Below are 11,609 nucleotides of genomic sequence, written 5' to 3' on the forward strand. Positions count from 1 at the left end.
GATCTGTATCTTCAATTTCCTAAACGTCAAATCATGATTTAATCTACGACTGATTTAGTTCGACTTGTAATGGAATAAAAGGTAATTATATCTTCATTTAAGGGGTAAAAGGATACGCTGAATCGACTGGTAACACTCACAGGTGTTATAAACGTGCTCTGTTACTAATAAAATGCGTTTATAAATTTTAGTTCATCGCCGGCTGTGTAATTTTTCGCTAGTGATGAAATAAAAATTGATCTCCAGGCATTGAGACAAAAACATTAAAACTTCAATTTAATCTTGTAGAACAAGATCATTTTTGAATTAATAAACAAATTTGCTAATCAAAAGCACTGTTACTGGTGCTGAATTGCTATGAGACATTCAAGGATCAAAGCACTATTGCTGCTTATTGTGCTATTCTCCATTTTTTTTTATATACCACAAATATCATTCACATCAGATCAAATAGTACCAATAACTCATTTCATAACTAAATTTTCCAAAAATAAAATACAGAATGATAACAATGCTGTATTGGGATATAATGAACAGTCATGTACAGAATTTTTCAACCATTATATGATGAATGATCAAACTATTGGTTATAAACCATCAAATTATGTGTTTGAAGATTCAATTGATGAATTTATTAATAAACAAATTAAAAAATTCCCAAATTATTCACCACAACAAATTAAATCATGGACTCAAGATCATAAGGATCATAGAAATTCTTATTTAGAAATTGAATCAAATTTAATTAATCAAACTATTGATACAAGAACTTTTGGTAATTGCTTCCTAAGACCTGAACATATAATTAAAGATGATCATTGTAAATTTGTTCAAGAAAAACTGTTCCCATGGTTAACTTTCAAATCACCAAAGTTGACAAGATATGACGGTGTTGAAACTGAATATTCTATTAGTGGCGGGTGTTTTTTACAACAAATTTTCAAACAACAAAAGGGTGAAGGTATAGTTATAAGTGCTAAAAATTCACATTATCAACAATTAGTTTCATTATTCACTACACTAAGGATTCTTAATAACACTTTACCAATTCAAATTGTTCATAGAGATGATATAACAAAATCAAGAAGATCTCAATTGATAAGATTAGCAAGATTGGATCTTAAAACTTTGGTTGAAGAACAAAATAGTACGATTATTGAACCATTAACTTTACAAAATGAATATAATCAAACTGAATTAAAATATTCAGATTATCCAAAATTAGATGTTTCATTTTTAAACATTCAACCAACAATAAGTAAAAGTCACTCAAAAGATTTTAAAATGTATTCAAATAAATTATTAGCAACTTTATTTACTACATTCCAAAAAGCCATATTTATGGATGCAGATATCATTTTATTTAAATCTCCTCAAGACCTATTGAAAATTCCAGAGTTTCAAGAAAAAGGTGCCTTTTTTTTCAGAGATCGTGAACTAATAAATAGATCATCAGACCAGGACAAGATTTTTTGGGAAAAATTAATGCCAACAAAATATGAATCTTCCAACTTTGGTACCCCAAGTGCAACTTCACAAACTTTAGATAATCGATATTTCCATGGTTTTACGCATTTGGTAGAAGCTGGTGTTGTATTAATGGATAGATCAACACATTTCCCAGGTTTACTTCATGCATTACAATTAGTCCTTTGGAATACTGCAACAAAGAGAGTTTGGGGTGATAAAGAATTATTTTGGTTATCACAGGCAATCAGCGGGACTGAAAATTTTGCCTTTAATAAACATGGGGCAGGTGCTATAGGTGAAATTATAGTTAATGGTACACAGGAGAAAATTTGTTCAAATCAACCAGTTCATGTTTATAATGATACTATACTTTGGATAAATTCAGGTTTTAAATTTTGTAAAAATGGTGGTGCTGGTAGAGATTTGAAACATTATCCTGGATATACTTTAGATACATTAATGGAACGTTATAGAGGTGGTATAAATGTTAGTGCTGTTATTGTTCCACCTCAAGTTGATGATTTATACTTGGGCTGGTCCTCTGAGGAACAACATTTAGATCATGAACAAAGGATTCAAGGTTGGTATAATATGGCGATGTGTTCCGGATATACGTATTGTGCAGTTAGTCCTGTTATTGAATCAAATGGGAAAGAACGTCATGGAACTGTTATTAAAGTTAACGAACAAGAAAGTTTCAATTATAATTACTTGGGGAATGTTTGGTTAGATGCAAATGAAATGTCCAAAACAATAGATAAGAATAAAAAGGAATTCGCCCCTTATATAGATGTGGATGTATAGCATCATTCATTAGGATATTAAATTATATAGCGTTATTTATAGATTATGTTTTGTTTTCGTTAGTTCAAATGATTCATTTAATGTATCCAATTTTGATTCTAATTTTATTAAATTTTCATCCCATGATTCTAAATCTTTGGTGAATTTATCTAAATCATGCTCCATAGAATCAACAGTTTGTACAGAATTATTAACTTTCAAATGTAATTCATTTAATGATTCGAGACGTTTGATTAAGAATGGTAAATCATTACTAAACTCTTGAGTTTGTGTAAATTTGGTATAAATTTCATTAATCTTAGCATCTTCATCCAAGACATGTTGAATAGAGGGATCTAATGATCTTCTTGTTGTAATAGATTTTTCAAATTTATGATTAACTTGATCTATAATTTCTTTGATTTTTTCGAGTGAATCTTCATCATTTGATAAAAGTTTGAATTTCCTGAATAGATCATTTATAAGTGTTTGAATTGATTTATCCATTCTCTCTTCACCAATGGCCTTTTCAAGTTTATTGAGTCTCTTGTCATATTCTTCTATCTTGAATGGATCTTCAATTGCTTGTTGGATCTGTAAAGGTGCTGATGGCTCACTTGAATCTATTTGCAAAGCATCATCTAGTTTTACTATCTTCTTATCTTTAGTTCTAGTATTAAGTTTTTGGAAAACTTCCTGTAATTTTGCCACTTCTTCCTTTTCATTCACTAAATCCTCTTTTTCTATTTCATCTTCTAATTCTTCCAATTCTTTCCTTATTCTACTAATCTTATTAGCTAGAGTCTCTTTAACTTCATAAGTTTCATAGGTATGATCCAATCTATCTATGCGATCACTAAAATCTGTGACGTGTGAGTCCACCATCTTCTTCTCAAACACCGACATACTCTTATCAACATCAACAGCACCTTCAACAATAGAATCCCTTCTTTCTAGCTTCTCTTCATGGAGATCAAATGTTTCTTCAACATCTGAAGTCTCATAAACCTCCTGGGAATCCAAATCCTGCAAACATTATTGTTAGAATTCGCTGAAAAGACATGAAAATACAGTTTATTACTCACAATGTCACTCAAATCATCAAATCTTGACATTTTCATAAACTTTTCACCACCAATTGAACTTATCAAACGTACTCAATTGTTCTTTGTTGATGTTTTGAAAGCCAAACATAAACAATAAAAAGTGGTCGCGACTCGCGAGTTCTTGTAAAATTTCTGGCAAGTTATATAAAGTCAGAGATTTCAATTGCTTGATAAGAGAAGCTCAAATTCCAACTTCAACCACTTCAAAAGACTAGAGTCAGATAGAATTATAGGCTAAAAGGATGAGCACAATTGCTTCCAGGATTCCAGAGATCTTGAAGCATGCTATCGCCCAGAATGAGAAGTACAACATCTACACTTCAATAAGATCGCAAGATCAAATAACCATACCCAAAATTTCAAATAGTTCACAATTACTTTCTAATAAAATTGCTGCTATTAAAGATAACATTGCCACTATAGAAGAACCTACAACATGCTCATCCAAGATGCTAGCAAAGTATACGTCTCCATATGAAGCTACAGTAATGACATTGTTAAATAAAGCTGGTGCTATAACGATTGGTAAAACAAATCTTGATGAGTTTGGTATGGGAGGTGGTACTACAAATTCTTACTTTGGATCCACTATAAACCCCACCATAAAGAATGCTGTTGAACCATATACAGCTGGAGGTTCTTCTGGTGGTTCAGCTGCTGCTATTGCTGCTGATACAGCTGATTTTGCATTGGGGACAGATACTGGTGGATCGGTCAGAGTACCTGGTGCTTATACTGGTGTTTTCGGTTTCAAGCCAAGTTATGGTAGAATCTCAAGATGGGGTGTGGTGGCATATGCTCAAAGTTTAGATACAGTGGGTATTTTAGCTAAAGACGTTGATTTGGTTAGAAATGTTTATGATGTATTGAATCAATATGATTCAAAAGATCCAACTTCATTAAGTCAAGAAATCAGAAACAAAATTGAAGATTCCACACATTTGAGAGATAGAAGTATAGATAAACTAAGAATTGGTCTGATCAATCAATTAGGTGCTAATGACCTTTCACCAGATGTTAAAGAAATTTGGCAAAAGATGTTGAGTACTGTTCAAGATCATCATCATTTAATCCCAGTATCAATTCCAATATTGAAATATGCTCTACCTGCTTATTACACCTTAGCACCTGCTGAAGCTGCATCAAATTTATCAAGATTTGACGGGATACGGTATGGATATAGATCAGATGATGATAAAAATAACTATGCTAAGACACGTACTGAAGGATTTGGTAAAGAAGTTAAAACAAGAATAACGTTAGGTAATTTCAATTTAAACGCTGATTCTTTCAAAAACTCATTTTTGAAAGCTCAAAATGTTAGATTAGCCATGAAATCACAATTCAATTCAATATTTGCTCTACCAAATAGTTTAACCAATTCATCAGCTCCTAAAAATGGTGTTGACATTTTAATCGCACCAGTCTCAATGTCTACACCACCAACTTTGAAGAAATATATGAGTGAATCATCCATTGAAGCTTATGCGAATGATATGTTCGTTACCCCAGCTTCTCTTTGTGGACTTCCTGCTATTTCGGTTCCTTGGGAATCAACTTCTGGTAATCCTGTTGGTATACAAATTATTGGTCAATATGGTGACGATAAAAAGGTTTTAGAAGTTGCTAAACATTTGAAAGAATTGAATAAGATTTAATAATATATATATATAGAGCATAGACTACAGTTTTCATGTACATACATTAAATCAATTAAATCATTAAAAACTTATACTTTTACAATTCTGTAGATATTATTGCTAGCTCTTTGGAAAGCTTACTCAATGTTTCATTTCTATTCCAAGTATGGTGGTCTTCCCATATTATATCCATTAATCTTGCATTGACTTGTTCTAGATGTTCAACTGTCAATTCATCAGTTTCATCAATTAAGGTCTTTTGAAGTTTTTCTAGTCTTGAATCATCAAGTTCGAAAGGTGGTTCAGGTTCTTCAGGTTCGGGTTCAGATTCAGATTCCGGTTCGGGTTCAGCTATAGCTTCATCTATTTCTTCAATTTTTTCCTCTCGAACAGGTGTTGATTCATCCTTAACTTCACCATTTACTAAATCCTCTTTAGTTTCTAAAACCACATCATTCAATGGATGTTTTGGAGACATGGTAATATCACCATCATCAGCACCACTTTCTTCAATTTCTTTGTTACTATTACCATTACCATTAATTGTAGCTTCAACAGGTTGTGGATCAGCATCATTAATTGTAACATCCCCAACGGAAATAACTGATTGATCAACAGCATCATTAACTAATTCATCACCTTCCGGAACTAATTGAGCCTGAGTTTGAATTTGAGTTTGAGTTTGTGCTGTTGATGGATCTTCAGTTTCAATAACGTCTTCATTAGCGAAATCCTTACCATTAACACCTTCATCATTAACAACAAGTTGATTATGAGCCTCTTCAATCTGTTTGATCTTGAGCAATTCTTCTTCATGTTGACGTTGTCTTTCAGCTTCTCTAGCACGCATAGCTTTACATTCAGTTGCAAACTCTGGTGTAGCGATTTCTTCAACACCAACTTGAGCATTTGCAAACATTTCAGATGCTTTAATCAATCTTTCACGGTCACCCAATGTAACAGAATCTTTATAAATCATTTCAATATCTTTCAAAAATTGTTTTGGTTCAGAATAATAACCATTCCATAATCTCTCTTCTGCAATATCAAGATCCATATTGAAATAACGACGACCTGTAGCATTTTCCACAATCATATCACCATCTTTAGAATATGGACGTAATGGAGCATTTTCGTCTTCTGGTTCAAATAAATGAATTAATAGATGATCATCAATTATTGGTTTTTTGAATTTTCTATAACGATTTTTGAATAGATCCATTAAACCAGATAACTTAATTTTCAATGTATTTTTTAACTTCATATCTGATTTCTCAAATGATTTTAATGTAAGTTTTTCTTCTTTAACTTCAGGTTCTATTTTTTCTAATTTTTCGAGTTTTCTCTTTTTTCTTGAATCTAAAAATTCAGTTGGCTTCATCTTTAATGCTATCCATAACGATTCAAAGAACTTTTCACGTTGTTCTTCATTAGATTTACCTAAATTGATGTGATTGGCTTCAGCAAGACCAAATAAGTTCTTTAAACCCAAGTCAAGTTCTTCAAAAGGTGTTTCTGATAATCCAAGTAATAAAATTTTTTCATTTGAACTGACAGATCTTAACAATCCTGAAAGTGTAGCTTTTGAAGAGTCTGAGACAGCATAATACCAAATATCAACATTTGGAATAAATATAATTGATGGTTGGTGACGGCGTGCTTCAATGAAACTTTGAATAATTGCAGTTTCAGGAGTTCTTGTTGAGTCACCAAATAACGCACCTAGATCCAGAGATTGGACATTAAAACCTTCTAAATGGTTCAAAACAGCCGCACCTAAATAGGATTGACCATTTCCTGCATCCCCAGAGATTAACAATCTAGGACGGAAAACTCTTGATGATTCTAAACGCTTAATCAATTCATGTTTACCAAAACCACCATCATGATCATTTTCAGTTGGATCAATAAATTGTGCTTCTTCCAATACAGAAAGTTTTTTGACCCTTGGAATGATCTTATCTAATTTGTGCGTAATAGTTTCCAAAGGTTGACTCAATAGAGAGCTTAAATGTTCCGGTAAAGGAGCTGAACCACTTGAAGTTGAACGAGCAGAAGATGGAACAATTTTATCCAAAGCCTTCATGAAATCTCTAGCAGCAACTTGAATTGTAGAAGGATCAATCTTTAATTTGTCATCTGAAGAATAAATTTGAGGATATCTTCTCTGTATACTATTCAAAGCAGCTTCAGTGCATAAGGCTCTTAAATCAGCACCACCGTATCCTTTTGTCATATGAGCAACTTTATCAGTGAATTCTGGTTGTAATGGAGGATCCCACTTTTTAGTATGAATTTTTAAAATTTGCTCTCTAGCTTTAATATCAGGCAATGGGAAATAAAATTCACGATCAAATCTACCTGGACGACGTAAAGCTGGATCAACAGCATCTGGTCGATTTGTAGCACCAATAACAATAACTTGACCTCTATTATCCATACCATCCATTAATGCCAACATTGTAGAAACAATACTAGCATGGATTTGTTCTTGTTTTGAAGATCTAACAGGAGCCAGCCCATCAATTTCATCAAAAAAGATAATACTTGGTTGTTGTTTTCTTGCTTCTTCAAATAATAAACGTAATTGTCTTTCAGCTTCACCAACCCATTTGGATAAACAATCAGCACCTTTACGCATGAAGAAAGTGATATTACGTCCTTGAGATGAACAACTTGCAGCTAATGCTCTTGCCATTAAAGTTTTACCAGTACCTGGGGGACCATGGAATAAGACACCTCTTGGTGGTGTTATACCGAATCTTTGGTAAACTTCTGGATATAACAATGGTAACGCAACCATTTCTTTCAATTGACTAATATAGTTATCTAGCCCACCAATAGCTGTGAAATCTATATTCATGTCAACACCTAATGGATCTATTTCAGCATTCTGTTTCTTAGTATTATTATTTTTCATACCAACTGGAGCACTTATTGAGTTTCTTTTAGCAGAAGCACCACCAACGGGTATAATTTCATCGTCTGAAGAATCAGAATCCGCACCACCTAATAAATTACCACCAGTACTACCAGTTGCAGCACCTGCATTGAAATGAGTTAAGTTTTTACCAAAAATTGAAGTAACATCACCACCACCAAATGGACCACCTGTTGGGAACAATCTCCTTATTGGACCAGCAGCAGCACCTGCTCTTCTTCTTGGTGTTGAAGGTTGAACGTTGGAAAATTGTAATTCTAAAGCAGGATCTGTTAATGGTGGAGGTATTGTATAGTTGACTGCAGTTTTACGTTCACGTAAAGATCTTGGTGCAGGTGAATTATCAGAATCAGCTAGTGCACGGCCTCTTCTTGTTCTTCTTGGATTATCAGAATCATTCTTCAAATCCTCCAGTTCTTGCTGCAGTGTATTGTTACCTTCTTCATCATTAAGTGTAGGTTCATCATCATTTGGTAATGTAACTTCTTCTTCATCTTCTGATTCATCATCATCACCTTCATCCTTAGGTAAACGTCTTGAATGTCTTGAGTTACGAGAGCGATTATTACCACGACTGCGTCCACGTTGAAGTTTCTTATTTCTTCTTCTCTTTGGTTTATCATAATATTCACCATCATCTGTTTCATCATCATCTTTTGAAATGAAATTTCTCATTCTTCTTTGATCTTCATTTTTAGTATCTGATAAATCTTCATCACTGATATATTCACTATTATATTCGTCACTTTCTTTGAATTCATCGTCATCATCACGTACTTTAGATCTTGAAGACCTACTATTTCTATTTGAAGTTCTTGAATTGCGGCTTCTACCACCACCACCACCTAATGTGAAATCATCATCATCATCTTCTTCATCTTTAGGTTGAGTTGAGTCTATTATATCTTCATCTTCTTGAGACTCAGGTTCAGGTTCAGGTTTAGATCTCCTTGCAGGTTTCTTGATATCTTCATCATCAGATTCTGAGAGTTGATCATATCCATTTTCAACTTCTGCATAATTAATTCTTTGTTTCTTACGTCTTGAATAAAGTGAAATATCTTCTTCGTCATCTTGATCAGATTCTGGCAACCCTTTATGAGCCCTCGTTGGACGACCCATATTATCGGTGCTATATTTGAATGAAACTATAAATTGTGAAGTAATCTTGACAAATTGATTGAAACTTGACTAATTTTGAAGGCAAAAAACTGAACGTGTTTTGAATCCTGTTATATCAATGACACGATGTTGTTTTATGATAATTGATTTGTTTTGTTTGGAATAAGATTTGAACAAATTGTATATCTTTTTCTTGTATATCTCCAAAATTGACACTTTCTGTACGTACTTTCACCTATATAACAATACAGTGTGTGTAATTATCCCTGGTTTAAAGCAAACACAAACACAAGCAATTAATGTCTATAATCTGCTGAATCTAAAGTAGCAAATGGTAGCTGTTGTATCTTAACCGCTGCAATGATCTGTGCAATTGATGTTCAGCTTCTCACGCCAATTTTCTAATCTTCACTTGTTATTTCCAGCGCTTTCCGCTCTTTTGATCCAAAATCCAAAGTTGAATTTTCAATTTTCGTGCACAATGGATTTTTTACAATTTTTGGTGATTTAAAACTTTCGCGTTTTCGCGACAATGTTGACTTCCCGATTGGGTAATGTTAATACAAAAATACAAATATACAAATATAGATATTAAATTCAAAATTATTAAAACAAAATTATATACCGAATGAAAAGAAAATCAAGTGAATGAAAACAGGTGTATGTAGAGCTGATATATTGAGAGTTTTTAGCTCATCAAGATATTAACAGCCCATTCAACACTTAAAGTACGTAAATCAGTATAAGTTTGACCCACACCAACAAATAAAATTGGAATATTGGTAGCATAAACCATATTAACCATTGTCCCAATCAAATCACCCACAGTATCACATTTACTTATGATAAAGAAATCCAAGGTACGACCAGCACCAAATGCATTATTAAAATTTTTAGCTTGTTGAACAGAATCAGTCCCTACAAGAGCTTCACCAACCATAATAATCTTATTTGGATTAGCAGCTTTGGCAAATGATGCTAATGGTGCCATTAATCTTGCATCGTTATGTCTTCTACCAGCTGTATCCATCAATATTATATCAAATTCTTGCTTTTTAGCATATTCTATAGCATTTTTAGCAATTTTGGCAACTAAATCAGAACCACCATAACCACCTTCGAATAATTCAATTTGATCTTCATTTGATCTTTTAAGATTATTAACATGAACACGTAATTGCTCCACAGCACCTGATCTAAACGTATCACATGCAACAATAAGAACTTTAAAATCATTTTGTAATAACCAAAATGCTAATTTGGATAAATTTGTTGATTTACCAACACCATTAACACCAACAACTGAAATAACATATGGTTTCTTGTTGGCTCTAATATCTTGTAAAAGGTTAACTGAGGTACCTGGGGTAAGGATTTTAGTTAATGCGTTTGCTAATGCTTCTTTTGCAGTTTGTTGTATACTAGTCCAATTTTTAGTCTTAGAACCAACAAGGGCTTTTTCAACATTATGTGTTAAATGTTGTGCAACTTCTGGTGCAACATTTTTTCTAATTAAATGATTTTGTAATTCTGATAAAGTTGATTTAATATCTTCAGAAGTTATAGTTTTACCACCAGTAAATTTTTTCAAAAATCCAAATGGTTCTTTAGTTTCTTGTTGTTTTTTCTTAGAGCTGTTTAAAATAGCTTCAATTTCATCATTTAAATCTTTAACTAAAAATGCACCTGTTTTACTATCTTTATTACCATAATTTTCAGTATCGATTTGTGATGCTAATGAACTTTCAGTTTGAGCTGAATTTGAGTTTTGTTGAATATCACCAGAAGAAAAATCTAATTGGAAATCTGAATCTTCTTCAACCATACCATCAGCACCCCATTTACGGAACTTCTTAGTGTTTTTACTGGTGGATTTACCACCATTAGTCTTTTTATTTGGTGTTGATGCTCCACTGTCTAATTCTTTATCACCCAATGATGGTGATGATTCAGCATTTGAATTTTGACTTTGTAATTCAAAATCACTTAATTTAGATTTCAAATATCTATCAAATTTAACACGTTCTTCTTCTAATTGATACAATGGATGTTTTTGATTCCCAATATTTTCCACTATACCATCACCCAATAATTCAACAAATAATTTAACACCCACATCAACCAATTCTTCTGAATATTTCAATGGAGTCAATGAAGGATATACTGTGGCAACCACTATATTTGGGTTGTTCACACTCTTGTACTTGATTGTAGAGTTCCCGGTATTATAAGTATCCACTTGTGCATCATCATCAAGTGATCTGGCATTATCAGAAATGAAGACATTACTGATCAATGAATTGATTACAGAGTCTGGTATCTTTCTAGGAGCATGGCGATATAGCACAAGCCCTGACGGGGTGAATATCACGAACTGGTCAATCATCTCAAACCTTGTTCTCTGGATATATCTCGTTCCTTTCTTTTTGAAGAACCCTTTGAATGCTCTGGTTCTTATTCTCAACAAAAGAAGCCATCAACACATTCGCGAGGAGAACAGAGTGGTCCCAACCGGCCGCTTCTCAGCCCAGACATCAATGTGTATGT

At 33.0% G+C, this 11,609-nt stretch overlaps 5 protein-coding genes across 5 annotated transcripts; 2 read left to right on the top strand and 3 right to left on the bottom strand.

Moving 5' to 3' along the window:
- Positions 1 to 564: 564 nt before the first annotated feature.
- Positions 565 to 2,274, top strand: BN7_1182 (alpha-mannosyltransferase; the record flags this gene model as incomplete). The annotated part of the gene is made up of 1 exon (XM_011278136.1): positions 565 to 2,274. One exon carries the CDS (start codon positions 565 to 567, stop codon positions 2,272 to 2,274), a length of 1,710 nt encoding a protein of 569 aa, XP_011276438.1.
- A 36-nt stretch (positions 2,275 to 2,310) lies between these two features.
- On the bottom strand, positions 2,311 to 3,368 carry BN7_1183 (putative dynactin subunit 2; the record flags this gene model as incomplete). The annotated part of the gene is made up of 2 exons (XM_011278137.1): positions 2,311 to 3,245; positions 3,335 to 3,368. 2 exons carry the CDS (start codon positions 3,366 to 3,368, stop codon positions 2,311 to 2,313), a joined length of 969 nt encoding a protein of 322 aa, XP_011276439.1.
- Positions 3,369 to 3,601: 233 nt separating this feature from the next.
- HER2 (glutamyl-tRNA(Gln) amidotransferase subunit HER2) lies at positions 3,602 to 5,017 on the top strand (the record flags this gene model as incomplete). Its single annotated transcript, XM_011278138.1, has 1 exon — positions 3,602 to 5,017. One exon carries the CDS (start codon positions 3,602 to 3,604, stop codon positions 5,015 to 5,017), a length of 1,416 nt encoding a protein of 471 aa, XP_011276440.1.
- Positions 5,018 to 5,096: 79 nt separating this feature from the next.
- YTA7 (chromatin segregase YTA7) lies at positions 5,097 to 9,062 on the bottom strand (the record flags this gene model as incomplete). The annotated part of the gene is made up of 1 exon (XM_011278139.1): positions 5,097 to 9,062. The coding sequence occupies one exon, from the start codon at positions 9,060 to 9,062 to the stop codon at positions 5,097 to 5,099; it is 3,966 nt and encodes a 1,321-aa protein (XP_011276441.1).
- Positions 9,063 to 9,750: 688 nt separating this feature from the next.
- Positions 9,751 to 11,448, bottom strand: SRP101 (Signal recognition particle receptor subunit alpha; the record flags this gene model as incomplete). The annotated part of the gene is made up of 1 exon (XM_011278140.1): positions 9,751 to 11,448. The coding sequence occupies one exon, from the start codon at positions 11,446 to 11,448 to the stop codon at positions 9,751 to 9,753; it is 1,698 nt and encodes a 565-aa protein (XP_011276442.1).
- Between the last annotated feature and the right edge of the window lie 161 nt (positions 11,449 to 11,609).

Source organism: Wickerhamomyces ciferrii, contig 00027, assembly GCF_000313485.1.
Source record: "Wickerhamomyces ciferrii WGS project CAIF00000000 data, strain NRRL Y-1031 F-60-10, contig 00027, whole genome shotgun sequence".
Lineage (NCBI taxonomy): Eukaryota > Fungi > Ascomycota > Saccharomycetes > Phaffomycetales > Wickerhamomycetaceae > Hansenula > Hansenula ciferrii.